Source organism: Hemitrygon akajei, chromosome 30 (genome assembly GCF_048418815.1).
Source record: "Hemitrygon akajei chromosome 30, sHemAka1.3, whole genome shotgun sequence".
Lineage (NCBI taxonomy): Eukaryota > Metazoa > Chordata > Chondrichthyes > Myliobatiformes > Dasyatidae > Hemitrygon > Hemitrygon akajei.
In genome coordinates, this window is record NC_133153.1 from 13,400,215 (window position 1) to 13,416,895 (window position 16,681).

At 40.5% G+C, this 16,681-nt stretch overlaps 1 protein-coding gene across 1 annotated transcript in view; it reads right to left on the reverse strand.

Moving 5' to 3' along the window:
- Window positions 1-16,681, reverse strand: part of efl1 (elongation factor like GTPase 1) — a 280,941-nt gene that overhangs the window by 247,575 nt on the left and 16,685 nt on the right. Inside the window, exons 3-6 of the mRNA XM_073033003.1 lie at window positions 10,904-10,971; window positions 3,211-3,295; window positions 1,579-1,712; window positions 1,111-1,248 (exon numbers count right to left, since the gene is read on the reverse strand). Of these exons, the coding sequence (XP_072889104.1) occupies window positions 1,111-1,248; window positions 1,579-1,712; window positions 3,211-3,295; window positions 10,904-10,971 (425 nt within the window). The remainder of the gene's footprint in view (window positions 1-1,110; window positions 1,249-1,578; window positions 1,713-3,210; window positions 3,296-10,903; window positions 10,972-16,681) is intronic.

The window sequence follows — 16,681 nt, forward strand, 5'->3', positions numbered from 1 at the left end:
TATCATTCTTTATATTTGCCATCTTTGACCTTTCTTTGAGCTTTATCTTTTAGTTTCCATGTTAACTTACAGCCAATCATTCTATGTCTCTTTAGCTTGGAAGTGCTGTCCAGCTTACAGATACAACTGAGTTACACCTACTTTCTACTTAAACAGTAACCATATCGAGGAAGTTGCATATCTGGCCATTATTAATAAAGACAGAAACATACAAACTCTCTCAAACTAGCCTTCTTTCACAATCCACAGAAAATGCTGGTGGAACACAGCAGGCCAGGCAGCATCTATAAGGGTCCTGACGAAGGGTCTTGGCCCGAAACGTCGACAGTGCTTCTCCTTATAGATGCTGCCTGGCCTGCTGTGTTCCACCAGCATTTTGTGTGTGTTGTTTGAATTTCCAGCATCTGCAGATTTCCTCGTGTTTGCTTCTTTCACAATGTTAGATTCAGCTACAGATTATTATTCAAACTGCCTTATTCCATCCCTCCAAAAAGCACCTTTACTCATCCCTCCTATGCAGTATCAAATAAGAATTCTCACAGGTTATCATCTCCCGAGCTCTTCCTGGAAGACTCCTCAGTTTGATTATTGAATTTGTTACGACACATCTGATATCATTGCTGAATTAGTTTATATTCCATCAAACTTTTTAAGTTATAATCCAGACTCATCCTCCCTATTTCCTTTAACAATTTCCTATACTATGTATGTGTCATAGATGATCAGATCAATAATTTTACTTGTGTCTACCTTGAAAATGGACACCGCATTATTCTGCTTCAATTCCAGCAGCACTTTCTCAGTGTTGACCTGCTGTCATCAGCTCATAAATCTCACTGGTCATGTGTTACAAAATTGATGAATACAGATAACACTTTCATAGAGAGATAGTAAAATTAACATTTAACAAAGAAAATGACCAATATCCATTCAAGATATATTTTTGAGCCTCATTTAGCATTCTTTAAAAAATGTTAGCTATACTAACAAATAATTTACATGCACCTCAATATACTAAACATGATAAATATGGACAGTTGCTGCCAAAACAGGTACGAATTACACAAAAATAAATTTTAAAGAAAACACAATAAGCTATTTTCTTCTTACCTGTTCTAGAATCTTCTGCAAATGAATATAAGCCTCCAATGGAGTTAGCTTTAGTTCAATGATCAGTCGATCTATTTTGTTAATTACTAATACTGGGCGAATGTTTTCCAACCAAGCTTGGCGCAGCACTGCCTGAGTCTGGAAATGAAACAACAGTAGTTCTCCTGATTTCTATTTAGATTATCTACAGCAATCAAAATAAATCATTGTTTCAGCACTGTACCCACAATGATGCATTCTAGATAATCTATTTAGCTGGCAAAATCTCAAAAAAATTGTTTTTAATAGTGCCTGTGAAAAACCAACTTGGGCAAATAAATAAGTTGACACTCCTGTAATTAGGAAGTCTCACTAGGCTAATTTTTTCCACAATTATTATCTGTTCTCCTGAAGCCATTTACTTGCAATTTATTAAATAGATTTTGTTTCAAATTGTCAATGATTCAAGTTTACATATTCTGAGTTTACCTGAGGACAAACACCTTCAACAACATCAACGACAACAATAGCACCATCACACACACGCACGGCAGTAGATACTTCAGAAGAAAAATCCACATGACCAGGAGAATCAATCATATTGATGAGATATTCTTGATTATCTGTGAAACATAAGTTAACACGTATTAACTTCCACAAACCATTTTACTAATTGAAGTTAGAACACCGAGATTCATCAATCTCTAAATTCTACCTCTCCAGTTGTGACTTCCAAGCATGCATGTATGTATGTATATATGTATGTGTGTATGTACATATATATATATAAAACAACATGCAATTGTAGAATTTTGAGAATACATTATTAAACAATTGCTTTCTAATATCATATTAATATTGACATGATCGACAGACTGAGCCTGTCATTAACTAACCATCCTAAGCTGTTCATGAGAAGTGGAGGTTAACCATCATGAACTGCTGCAGTCTTTCTGGTAAAGATGCTCCAAAAGCTGTTGGACAGAACTCCAGGCTCTCACTCAACAACAATGAGTAAGGAGTAAGGAATGCTTAAATGGAGAGAATGTTTCAGGGTGTTGTCAGCGTAACCTAAACATTATTTCAATTATACACATTGCAACTGGTGCAAAAAATAAATGTGCTTAGGATGGCTCTCTCATGCCATTAGACTTCAACTTCCAAATCTATCGAACAGAGCAAGGATTATTTTTGCACCATGTGGACATTTGTAAGGACCAATAATTGTACTTAAATGCTTCCTCGCTTTAGAAGAAACCATATTCACAAATAAAGTGTTGTTTTAAAGCAATCATATTTGGATCTCAGGATGGATTGCATTGTGGCAACCTTCCTATGTTCTTTCATCAGCTGCAAACAAAAGATAATTAAACTTGTGAACCTCTGGTTATCAAGAGAACATTTTTGAAAGCAAACCTTCCCAGGATAAAACCCACAATGATCTTCTCCTAATTAATTAATTACAAAGAGAAAAAATATTGATTTTGAAGTTATGAGGGAAAACACTGGAAGCTGGCATCATTCCTTTAGAAGGGAAGACCTATATTTTTTTTAATATTCATTCATTTTTGTGGATCTCTGCATCACTGGAAAAGCTGACATTAATTGCCCACCGCTAAATAGCCTTGACTTGAATAGCTTGCTATTAAAGGGCATTTAAGAGTCAATCGCATACAGGCCAAGTAAGGACAACAGATTTTTTTTCCCTTAAAGACAGATTTTCAGCAATTAAACAGATAGGTTTTAATTACAATCTGATGATGTTGTTGTCATCATTGTAAATAAACAACTCCTCCTTAAATCCAGATTACTAACCAAATTTAAATTCCACTATTTCTGAACTCAGATCAGATCTCTGAATTATTGATCCAGCGCTTTTGAATACTATTATGTGAATGTTGTGCATCTAATGCTGCCGTAAGTAGGTTTTCATTTTTACTTGTGCATATGACAATGAACTTAACTGTCGATTTTTTTTTACTTTAACTATTGGAAGGGAGCAAACCAACATGCTAAGTTTTGAATTACTCTGGCAAAGAGTAGATTAGCCAAAACATACAAAATGGTTTCCTTTTATGCTGTAAATTCTCCAATAGCCTTCAAGTTTATGAAAACATTTACCCATACTGAAGTGCAATGATATGGAACTGGATTTCATTGTGATTCCTCGGATCTGCTCATCTTCTCGACTGTCCATATACCGTAACTACAAAGAAAAAGAAAGATACATACAGGTCCTTCAAATGTAAAAGCCTAACAGGTTAGGAATTTAAACCATATCCATAAGTTATTTCTGCAACTTTGGTGTTACTTTGCAACACTTTAGACCATAAAATAGAGGAGCAGAATTAGGGCATTTGGCCCATCAAGTCTGCTCCACCATTTCTTCATGGCTGATCCATTTTTCCTCTCAGCCCCAATCTCCTGCCTTCCCTCCCATATCCCTTCATGTCCTGACCAATCAAGAATCTATCAACATCTGCCTTAAATATACATAAAGACTTGACCTCCGCAGCTGCAACAAATTCCACACATTCACCACTCTCTGGCAAAAGAATTCCTCCTCATTTCCATTTTGAAAGAACACCCTCTATTCTGAGGCTGTGTCCTCTGGTCTTAAGACACCCCCACCGTAGGAAACATCCTCTCCATATCCACAAACAAGAGAAAATCTGCAGATGCTGGAAATCCAAGCAATACACACAAAATGCTGGAGGAACTCAGCAGGCCAGGCAGCATCTATGGAAGAGTAGTCAACATTTCAAGCCAAGACCCTTCATCAGGACTGGAGAAAAAGATGAGGAGTCAGATTTAGAAAGTGGGGGGGAGGCGAGGGGAGGAAGAAACAGAAGGTGACAGGTGAAACCAAAAGGAGTGGAGGGCTGAAGTAAAGAGCTGGGAAATTGATTGGTGAATGAGATACAGGGCTGGAGAAGGGGGAACCTGATATGAGAAGAAAGAAGGCCATGGAGAAAAGAAAAGGGGGAGGAGCACCAAAGGGAAGTGATAGGCAGTTAAAGAGATATGGTGAGAAAGGGAAATGGGAATGGGGAATGGTGAAGGGGGGGCATTACTGGAAGTTCGAGAAATCAATGTTCACGCCGTCAGGTTGGAGGCTACCCAAGCGGAATATAAAGTGTTGCTCCTCCAACCTAAGTGTGGCATTCTCCCGACAGTAGAGGCCATGGACTGACATGTCGGAAAGGAATGGGAAGTGGAATTAAAATAGATGGCCACTGGGAGATCCCACATTTTCTGGTGGACAGAGCGTAGGTGCTCAGCGAAGTGGTCTCCCAATCTATGTTGGGTCTCAACGATATACAGTAGGCACCAGACCCAGTACATGATCCCAACAGACTCATAGGTGATGTGTCGCCTCACCTTGAAGGACTGTTTGGGGCCCTGAATGGTAGTCAAGGAGGAGGTGTAGGGCTGGTGTAGCACTCGACCCACTTGCAAGGTTAAGTGCCAGGAGGAAGATCAGGGGGGAGGGATGAATGTACAAGGGAGTGGCGTAGGGAGGGATCCTTACAGAAAGCAATAAGTTGGCGGGAGGGAAAGAGGAAAAGATGTGCTTGGTGGTCGGATCCCATTTGAGATGGCAGAAGTTACGGAGAATTATGTGCTGGATGCAGAAGCTGGTGGGGTAGTAGGTGAGGACAAGAAGAACCGTATCACTGGCGGGGTGGCAAGAGGATGGGGTGAGGGCAGATGAGCTTGAAATGGAAGAGAATGGGTTGAGGGCAGTGTTGAAGGTGGAGGAAAGGAAGCCCCTTTCTTTGAAGAAGGAGGACATCTCCTTAGTTCTGGAATGAAATGCCTCATCCTAAGAGCAGATGTGTTGAAGGAAGAGGAATTGAAAAAAAGGGGATGGCGTTTTTACAAGTAACAGGGTGGGAAGAGATATATTCCAGGTAGCTGTGAGAATCAGTGGGTTTATAATAGACATCAGTAGGTAAGCTGTCTCCAGAGACAGAGAGACTGAGAAAGGGGAGGAAGGTGTCAGAAATGATCCGGGTAATTTGAGAACAGTATGGAAGTTGGAGGAAAAGCTGATGAAGTCAATGAACTCAGCATGGGTGCAGAAAGCAGCATTCAATGTGTGTAGGGATAGTTGGAAAGTGATACCTGTGTAGGCTTAGAACATAGACTGCTCCACATAGCTGACAAACAGGCAGGCATTGTTGGGACCCAAGCGAGACCACATGGTTACACCTTTTGTTTGAAGGACATGGGAGGAGCGGAAGGTGAAATTATCATGAGTGAGGACAAGTTCTGCCAACAGAGGTCAGTACTGGAGGAGTGGATCTGGTCGGGTCTGGTGTCCAGAAAGAAACTGGGGGGGGGATGGAGGTGTATAGGGACTGGACATCCATAGTGAAAGTAGATGATGAAGGCCAGGGAACTTGAAGTCATTGGAAAGATCAAGAGCATGTGAAGTGTCACGGATGTAGGTAGGAAGGGACCAAACCAGGGAAGATACAGCTGAGTTGAGGTATGCAGATACAATTTCAATGCGGCAGGAACAAGCAAAAATAATGGGTCTCCCTGGACAGGCAGGTTTGTGGATCTTGAGTAGTAAGTTGAAGCTGGAGATGCAGGGTAAGGGAACTATGAGACCACTATCAAGGCCTTTTACCACTTGATAGGCTTTAATTAGGTCCCCTCATTCTTCTGAATTCCAGTGAATACAGACCCAGAGCCATCAAATGCTCTTCATACGACAAGCCATTTAATCCTGGAATTATTTCCATTAACCTCCTTAGAACCCTCTCCAATTTCAGCACATCCTTTCTAAGACAAAGGGCCCAAAACTGTTCACAATACTTCCAAGTGAGGCCTCATCATTGCTTTATAGTCTCAACATTACATCCTTACTTTTATGTTCTAGTCCTCTTGAAATGAAAGCTAACATTGCATTTGCCTTCCTCACCACAGACTCAACCTGCAAATTAACCTTCAGGGAATCATGAACAAGGAGTCCCAAATCCCTTTGCACCTCAGATTTTTGAATTTTCTCTCCATAATCAACCCTTTTACTTCTTCCACCAAAGTGCACGACCATACTCTTCCGACACTATATTCATCTGCCATTTCCTTGTCAATTCACCTAATCTAAGTCCTTCTGTAGCCTCTCTACTTCCTCAAAACTACCTGCCCCTTCACTAATCTTCGTATCGTTTGCAAACTTTACAACAAAGCCATCAATTCCATCATCCGAATCATTGACATATAACGTAAGAAGAATTGGTACCAACATAGACTTCTGTGGAACACCTCTAGTCATCAGCAGACAACCAGAAAAGGCTCCCTTTATTCCCACTCTTTGCCTCCTGCCAATCAGCCACTGCATTATCCATGCTAGAATCTTCCCTGTAATACCATGAGTTCGTAGCTTAAGCAGCCTCGTGTGGCACCGTGTCAAAGGCCTTCTGAAAATCCATGTACACAACATCAACCAATTCTCCTTTGTCTATCCTGCTTGATATTTCTTCAATGAATTCCAAGGGAGGAAACCATGCTTACTATGGCCTATTTTATCATGTGCCTCCAAGTACCCCGAAACTACATCCTTAACAATCGACTCCAACATCTTGCCAAACACTGACATCAGACTAACTGGCCTAGAATACGTACACAGCACTGGAAGAACTCAGCAGGCCAGGCAGCATCCGTGAGAAAAGAGCAGCCAACGTTTCGGACCGAGACCCTTCATCAGGAATGGGGGGGGGGGGGGGGGGCGGGGGAGATGTCAGTGGATAGTCTGTCTCCAGAGATGGAGACTGAGAGATCAAGAAAGGGGAGAGAAGTGTCCGAGATGGACCAAGTGAATTTAAGGGCTGGGTGAAAGTTAGAAGCAAAATTGATGAAATTGACGAGCTCAGCATGGGTATAGGAAGCAGCACCAATATAGTCGTCAGTGTAGCAGAGGAAAAGTTGGGGAGTGGTGCCAGTATAGATTTGGAGCATAGACTGTTCCACATAACCCACAAAGAGGCAGGCATAGCTGGGGCCCATGCGAGTGCCCATGGCTACGCCCTTGATCTGGAGAAAGTGGGAAGAACCAAAGGAGAAGCTATTGAGAGTCAGAACAAGCTCCGCCAACCGGAGGAGTGTGGTGGTGCTGGGGAACTGGTGGGGTCTGTTATACAAAAAGTAGCAGAGGGCTTGAGGCCTTCTTGATGGGGGATGGAGGTGTATAAGGATTGAACATCCATGGTAAAAATGAAGCGTTCGGGGCCGGGGAATTGGAAATTATTGAAGAGGTGAAGGGCATGGGATGTATCCTGGATGTAGGTGGGGAGAGACAAACTATGGGGGATAAAATGGAGTCCAGGTAGGCAGACACAAGTTCAGTGGAGCAGGAGCAGGCTGAAACTATGGGTCTGCTGGCACAGTCAGGCTTGTGGATCTTGGGGAGGAGGTAAAACCGAGCTGTAAAACCTGTAAAACCGACTAACTGGCCTATAGTTTCCTCTCTGCTGTCTCACTCCCTTCTTGACTACAATTTTCTTGTCTTCTGGAACCATTCTGGAATCTAGTGATTCTTGGAAGATCATTACAAATATCTCCACAATCTCTTCAGCCACCTCCTTCAGAACCCTGGGGTGAACACCATCTGGTCCAAGTGACTTATCTACTTTCAGACCTTTCAGTTTCCCCAAGAATCCTCTCCCTAGTAATGGTAACTTCACACACTTCATGACCCCTAACACCTGGAACTTCCACCATACTGCTAGTGTTTTCCACCATGAAGACTGAGACAAAATACTTATTCCGTTTGTCCACCATTTCCTGTACCCTCTTACTACTTCGCCAGCATCGTTTTCCAGTGGTCCAATATCCACTCTTGCTTCTCTTTTACATTTTATGTATCTGAAGAAATTTAATATTTAATTTAATCCTCTTTAAGATTATTGGCTAGCTTACTTTCTTATTCCATCTTTACCTTCTTAATGACTTTTTAGTTGCCTTCTGTTGGTTTTTAAAAGCTTCACAATCCTCTAGTTTTGCAATAACTTTTTGCTCTTTTATATGCCCTCTCTTTGGCTTTTACGGTGGTTTTGACTTCCCTTGTTAGCTATGGTTGTGTCATCTTGCCTTCAGAATACTTCTTCCTCTTTAGGATGTATATATCCTGTGCCTTCCGAACTGATTCCAAAAATTCTAGCCATTGCTGCTCTGTCACCATCCCTGTCAGTGTTCTTTTCCAAATCAATTTTGGCCAACTCCTCTCTCATGGCTTTGAAATTCCCTTTACTCCACTGCAATACCGATACATCTGACTTTAGCTTCTCCTTCTCAAATTTCAGCGTGAATTCAATCATATTATGATCACTTTCCCCTAAGAGTTCTTTTACCTTAAGCTCTCTAATCAATTCCAATCCATTGCATAACACCCAAACCAGAAAATCCCCCTCTTGGAATCCAGCATCAACCTGATTTTCCCCAATCTACCTGCATATTGAAGTCCCCCATCACTAATGTAACATTGATCTTTTGGCACACATTTTCTATCTCACAGTGTAATCTGTAAACTGCATCCCTACTACTGTTTGGGGTCTGTATAACTGCCATCAGTGTCTTTTTACCCTTGCATTCCTTAGTTCTATCCACAACAATTCAACACCTTCTGACCCTATGTCACTTCTTTTTAATGATTTAATTTCATTTTATACCAACAGAACCACACCACTTCCTCTGCCTTCCTGCATGTCCTTTCAATAGTGTTTATCCTTGGACATTAAGTTCCCAGCTATAATCTTCTTTCAGCCATTAACTGTCAATTCTAACTATTTTGACAGTATTAATCAGTCAATAGATATAACAATTTCAATGAAATAAAAGAACCAACTGGAAAGTTTTACAGAAAAACACACACAGATTATCTCACCTTTGGTTTTAATATTAATACAATTGAAGAGTTGATTGAGAAAATAAAGAAATAGGAGAATAGCTGAAAATTCAGAGAAACTTCCAAGGAAAATAAGCAGACTCCAAGTGACCTCACAACATAGTTATGCCAATTTCCCATGTTCTTTCTGGACAGGCTGAGTTAATAGCTCCCTATTATAGTTATGCTCTGCACATCAGCATAATGATCTCACAACATAGTTATGCCAATTTCCCATGTTCTTTCTAGTGTTCTTTTTGGACAGGCTGAGTTAATAGCTCTGTATTGTAGCTATGCTCTGCACATCAGCATAATGAGAAAATATTGCCACCAACCATTAGATTACAAAGTAATGCAATTTCTAAAAAGCTTTATGCCCAGTGACAAAAAAATACTAACATTGAATAACAAACTGAACTCAGTGGGTCAAGCAGTATCTGTAGGAGAAAAGAAATGTCAGCTGCACCATGCAGGGTTTTGAACCAAAACATTGACAATTCCTTTCCTTCCACAGATGCAGCTTGATTCTGTTCTTCCAGATTTTTTTTTGCTTCAGCTTCCAGCATCTGCAGTCTCTTCTGTCTCCAAGACAAATATCAACTTCAAAGACTTGAAACTATTAGAAACTACAGAAATTAGTGCAATATATATCCTTGATATGAAATAGCTATTTATTTCTATGACTCTTTGACTCTTCACTGACCTAATTGGTCTTCTATCTTGGATAGTTACAAGCCAAGGTAACTGAAAGGATGGTTAGGCAAAGGATGTTTACAGTATGTGTTAGTATATATAGAAACTGACTACTTAGAAGTAATCAAATATTGTTTTTCACTACCACTGCAGGAATGTCCATTTCTATTACTCAGATACTCCTGAACAATATAGCAAAAATTTTGAGATCATAATTCATGAAGTGTTTCATGCATCCAGTCTCCGATGTCATTATGTTGCTAATGTTCTAAAAGGGCTGCATCATCGTTTAATCTTGAAGAGTACTACAGTCAGGACTGGGTACTGTAAGCCAATAACTGAGTTATAGCATTTTAAGAATTGGTCAGATTTCTCACAAAAACCATGCAGATGCTCCTTCACAATGGATTCTACAGAAAATGGGAGCCCTCCAAATATTCTACCTGCACTCCAATCTCATGTTAGCCCCCTGACTCCAGAGGTAGATGAATTAATATTACTGTATATCAGTAGCAATATAAAACTTGAATACAAAATCTAGACTGACATTTCATTCCATACTACTCTGACATAGGAGCCAATAATTGAAAAGACAATACTTTGCGAGCCAGGTAGATATAACAGAACTTATGGCACTACTTAAAGAAAGGCAGACTCCAGTATTGTGGACAATGTTAACTCCTCAACCAAAAATTTTAAAACACACTGTCGAGCCATTATCCAGTAAAGCATGTGGAACCTTGCTGAAAGAAAAATACCTATAGCCTTCTCTACAACAGAGCCTGCGTTTCATTCCTAGTCAATTATTTGGAATACAAAAGCAACAATATAAAAGCAAGTTTCTTTAACCATAAACTGAATTGATTCTGGATTTCTGTCTTCTGGTAGATTAAGTGTGAAACTAAATAAATCTTGTTCAGTTGCAGTGCTGGTAAAACTAAACGTTTTGTTTACATTACCAAACAGAAGCAACTTAAAAGCAGAGAAAATGTGATATCATTACACACTACCTAAATTCCAGTTTGTAGCTGACATGTAAAAAAAAATCACTGCTTTGCTAGATCGAGGTAGCTAAAAATAATGTACAGTACTTTCAAGTGAATCAGCATTCAGGTGTACCATTAATACACTAAAGGAATCAATCTACTTGACAATAATTGTCAATACATTATGAACAAAATCATTTTTTTAAATGTACATTAGCACCTCATGTAACTATCTGCTTACCTTTCCTGCAAGTCGATTAGAAATGATTCCATTGCTAGCAATAAGGCTATCGGCTAACGTGGTTTTTCCTGTAAGTGTAAACAAACATGTTAGCAACAAAAACATATTTGAAATAATAAATCATACATAACAATACAGAAATATTTCTAAATTTCTAATCAGTCACTTATTTGTAACAATTAGATGCATTTATAAAATATTTTCAAATACTTTTATTTAAAAATTGAAATTAGGGCAGATAATCAAAATTTAGATCAATGAGGCAAGGCTTAAGGAGTGGCTTATATGTTAAAAAAAACATGTTCAGGCAGATAATTTCAGAAATTAAATAAATATCAACGGCACACAAATGATGAGAAATAAGAAAATAAAATTTTCATAAGGTTGTGTGAATTTGTAGAAGCCATAGTGAGGCCACATAGGGGATTGAACACAAGGATGTAGATTTTCACATCACCTTGTCCGATCCTTTGAAAAGGTAATTCCTTCTGTGATAACCTGGCTTACTCTTTCAAATCCAACACTGATTCTTTTCCTTAGGTAACTACAGGAGATGAAATACCCACCCTTTTTATCTCTGCATTTCCAACCTTGCAATGTCATAAACACTTCCTCCAAGTGATTCTGTAATTTACTTCTGTCAATTTGGTACATTATTTGCAAACGCGGTCTTTTCTACATTAAGATCACATATTGAGTGATTGCTGTACAGAAAAGTTCTATTCCATTATGTGCACACTCATTTCCAAGCTTCTAGCTATTTGTCACTTCAATCTACTCTCACATTTCCACTCCAAATCTGTGCTTTCAACTTCTGCACTGTTCCAGTAAACCTCCACACAAGCTGAACGAAAGGCATTACATCTTCCAATTGGACATGCTAGGATCTTCTAGACTGAATATTAAAGTTTAAAATAAATTTATTATCAAAGGACTTATGTCACCATATACAACCCTGAGATTCATATTTTTGTGGGAACACTTAATAAATCCACAACAAATAATAACCATAATAGAATTAACAAAAGACCCCACCAACTTGGGCATTCAACCAGTGTGCTAAAGTCAACAAAGAAAGAAATAATAATAATAAATAAATAAGCAATAAATATTGAGAACATAAGATGAAGTCTCCCTGAAAGTGAGTCAATGCGATTTACAGGAAGATGCTTGCCGCCCCTCCAACAGTGCCCTACTGTTTTCAGTCGGGGACCACCAGTCATTGATGTTTCGCTCCCGCAGCCCTAGTACATCTGATGTGAAGCAGTGGCACAGATGTCTCCCTGCCTCGCCCTGCAGCTTCCAATTGGGTTAGTCAGCCTCCGAATTTCTGTCCTTCCTCCTCACTGCCCTTTTCTGCCTCCTGAGCCTCACCTCAATCACTGCCATATCACAGAGTAACTTGTCATCAATGTGCTAATGAAGCCCCGACATCCTACCTCCACGGTGTAGATGATGTTCTTCCAGCCAGCTTCCTTACACTCAGCTGCCAGTCTGACTACCTCAGCCTCTTCTGCTCGTGAGCAGCCTCCACTCCTATCTCCCATCCACAGTCAGTTGAGCAATGTCAGATAATATGAAGTTTTTGGTTATGAACATGTACATTTTTGGTTTTGTTTTGTTGCCAACTTTGTCGTTGAACACATTCTGTTTGCCACTCTATCATAGCTTGCCATAGATCTCTGCTCCCCGCTTCTTTCTTCTTTCCATGTCCTGAAACCTCTTTGCTTCCAACTATTCCCAGCTCTCATGAAACACTGAAATGGTAACTTTGTTCCTCTATCCAAAACTGCTCCTATTATTTCCAATTTCATTTGGTTTTACTTCATATTTTAAGTGTAACGCTTTCAAATAATTTAACTAAATAACAATTCATGTACTTTAGTACTCAATTTTGATTTGTTTTCGTGGTACTCTTATCAGTAACAACTACATACAGCACATCTTCAAATGATACATTTCATTAATTCAGATCAAACACATAAATGTAAATCACTCACAACCTAGAGTATTGAATGCACAATACAGAACATAAGCCACAGTCAAACAGCAAATTTTGACAATCAGATCTAAAATATTCAGGATCCATATTTAAATCAGAAGTAAAGATATTAAACTTATTAAACACTAAAAAATATCCCAGCTCCCTACAAAATAGATGAGATAGCTATCAATATATGCCACCACGCATGTATCCCTAGTACAATTTTATAAATCACCTAGAAATGTCATTGCATTCCAGTCTTAGTTTAATATTGACCATTGCATTTCACATCAAATAAGCAATGTAAGCATTTCCACAATTCCTGCTACCTTTTGTGAAACTGAATCAAGACTGACTGAATGCAACAAACCACTCATTTTCGCATGGATATGGAAGATGCAGAAACCACACATGAACAAGCACTTCAGCCCACAACGTGAACTTAAACTGCACAAATGTTTGTATGTGTTTTATATCTTTTCCATTCCCTGCTCATTCATGTGGCTGTTCACATGTCAAGGATAATGACTATAGCATTTTGCAGATTCCCCTACTGTCAATTTACACTAACAAGCTGGGGCATTTGTGGCACAATGCTTTCATGTGGGGCCTATTAACGAAGAGCACAGTAAAACATTTGACAGCTTGGTAAGCAATGCCATTAACACTTTCAAGTATTATTTTTTTAAAGAAAACAAGAGTACAGAAGAATTATAAACCTTTTAAAATATTTAATTAGGCAATAAAATAACATAAAAATTAGTCGCTGATCCTGACCAGCTTGATACAGTTTCAGTGGCAACTTTGCTATCACAAGGGTTGGGGAACTGCCACAAGTTTATGTTACACTAAAGAGGAACACGAAGAATCCATTGTCAAACCATTGTTGGAAAGTCATCAGTGAAAAGCAATTGGCAAATCTGATCATCCCATGTTCACACAGGATCGAGGCACAAATACGCAAGCGCGTGGATATCAGCCAGTTAGAACACGAGAAGAGTTTAAAAAGAAGACAGCTTTATAGAGTGGGTGACAGAGGAGTGGGTAACAGAGCAGAGGGAGACAGAGTAGGAGGGCTTTGGCTCAACAGGGCTTAGGCGATAACAGGTTAAGGCGAGGTAGGTTGCCTGTGCAGAACAGAGAAAGGAAGTATGTGTGTGAGGCGGTGTTCTGTGCTCGGTGTCAGATGTGGGATGTCCAGGAGACTCCCAGCCTCCCGGACAGCCACATCTGCGCCAGGTGTGTCGAGCTGCAGCTCCTTGGGAGACTGCGTTAGGGAACTGGAAATGCAGCTCGTGACCCTCGTCCGGTCAGGGAGAGTGAGGAGGTGATAGAGAGGAGCTATAGGCCAGTTGTCACACCGGGGTCTTGGGAGACAGATAAGTAAGTGGGTAACAGTCAGGAGAGGGAAGGGCAAGAGTCAGATACTACAGAGTACCCCTGCGGCTGTCCCCCTTAACAATAAGTACTCCTGTTTGATTACTGTTGGGGGGAGATGGCCTACATGGGGGAGGCAACAGTGCTGAGCCTCTGGCACAGAGTCTAGCCCCGTGGCTCAGAAGGGTAGGGAAAGGAGGAGGATGGCAGTGATAGGGGACTCTGTAGTTAGGGGGTCAGGCAGGCAATTCTGTGGATGTAGGAAAGAAACACGGATGGTAGTTTGCCTCTCAGGTGCCAGGGTCCAGGAAGTTTCTGATCGCGTCCATGATACCCTGAAGTGGGAAGGTGAACCGCTAGAGGTTGTGGTACGTATGGGTACCAACAACGTAGGTAGGAAAAGAGAGGAGGTCCTGTAAACAGACAACAGGGAGTTAGGAAGTTGAGAAGTAGGACCTCAAAGGTAGTAATCTCGGGATTACGGCCTGTGCCACGTGACAGTGAGTATAGTAATAGAATGAGATGGAGGATAAATGCGTGACTGAGGGATTGGAGCAGGGGGCAGGGATTCAGATTTCTGGATCTTGGAACCTTTTTTGGGGCAGGCATGACCTGTACAAAAAGGACAGATTGCACTTTAATCCAAGGGGGACCAATATCCTCGCTGGGAGGTTTGCTAAGGCTATTGGGAAGAGTTTAAACTAGAACTGCTGGGGAGTAGGAACCAAACTGAAGAGACGGAGGAAAGGGTGGTTGGCCCACAAATAGAGAAAGCTTGTACACAGTGCAAGAGGGAGGATTGACAGGTTATAGAGAAGGGATGAGCTCAGACCAATGGTTTGAGATGTGTCTATTTTAATGCAAAGAGTATTATGAACAAAGCAGATGAACTCAGAGCGTGGATCAGTACTTGGAGATGTGATGCTGTGGCCATTACAGAGACCTCGATGGTTCAGGGGCAGGAATGGTTACTTAGAGTGCCAGGCTTTAGATGGTTCAGAAAGGACAGGGAGGGATGCAAAAGAGGTGGAGGCGTGGCACTGCTGATCAGAGATAGTGTCACAACTGCAAAAAAGGAGGAAGACATGGAGGGATTGGCCACTGATCTTCTGTGGGTGGAAGTAAAGAATAGGAAGGGATCAACAACTCCAATGGGTGCTTTTTATCGACCACCCAATAGTAACAGGGACATCGAGGAGCAGATGGGGAGACAGATTCAGGAAAGATGTAATAATAATAGGGTTGCCGTAGTGGGAGATTTTAGTTTCCAAAATATTAATTGGCATCTCCCTACGCAAGGGGTTTAGATGGGGTTGAGTTTGTTAGGTGTGTTCAGGAAGGTTTCTTGACACAATATGTAGATAAGCCTTCAAGAGAAGAGGTTGCACTTGATCTGGTATTGGGAAATGAAACTGGTCATGTGTCAGATCTCTCAGTGGGAGAGAAGTTTGGAGATAGTGATCATAATTCTATCTCCTTTACCATAGTATTGGAGAGGAATAGGAACAGACAAGTTAGGAAAGCGTTTAATTGGAGTAAGGGGAAATATGAAGCTATCAAGCAAGAACTTAGAAGCAAAAATTGGAAACAGATATTCTCAGGCAAATGTTCAGGGGATATTTGCGTGGAATTCTGCATAGGTATGCTCCAATGAGACAGGGAAAGAATAGTAGGGTACAGGAACCGTGATGTACAAAGGCTGGTGTAAATCTAGTCAAGAAGAATAGAAAAGCTTATGAAAGGTTCAAAAAACTAGGTAATGATAGAGATCTAGAAGATTAGAAGACTGGCAGGAAGGAGTTTAAGAATGAAATTAGGAGAGCCAGAAGGGGCCATGAGAAGGCTTTGGCTGACAGGATTAAAGAAAACCCCAAGGCATTCTACAAGTATGTGAAGAGCAAGAGGATAAGACGTGTGAGAATAAAACAAATCAAGTGTGACAGTGGAAAAGTGTGCATGTAACCGGAGGAGAGAGCAGAGGTAGTTAATGAATACTTTGCTTCAGTATTCACTACAGAAAAGGATCTTATTGATTGTAGGGATGACTTATAGCAGACTGAAGAGCTTGAGCATATCGATATTAAAAAAAAGAGGATGTGCTGGAACTTTTGGAAAGCATCAAGTTGGATATGTCACTGGGACCGGATGAGATATACCCCAGTCTACTGTGGGAGGTGAGAGAGGAGATTGCTGAGCCCCTGGCAATGATCTTTGCATCATCAAGGGGACGGGAGAGGTTCTGTAGGGTTGCCAATGTTGTTCCCTTATTCAAGAAAGGGAACAGAGATATACCAGGAAATTATAGACCAGTGAAATTATAGACCAGTGAGTCTTACTTCAGTGGTTGGTAAATTGATGGAAAAGATCCTGAGAGGCAGGATATATGAGCATTTAGAGAGGCATAATATGATTAGGAA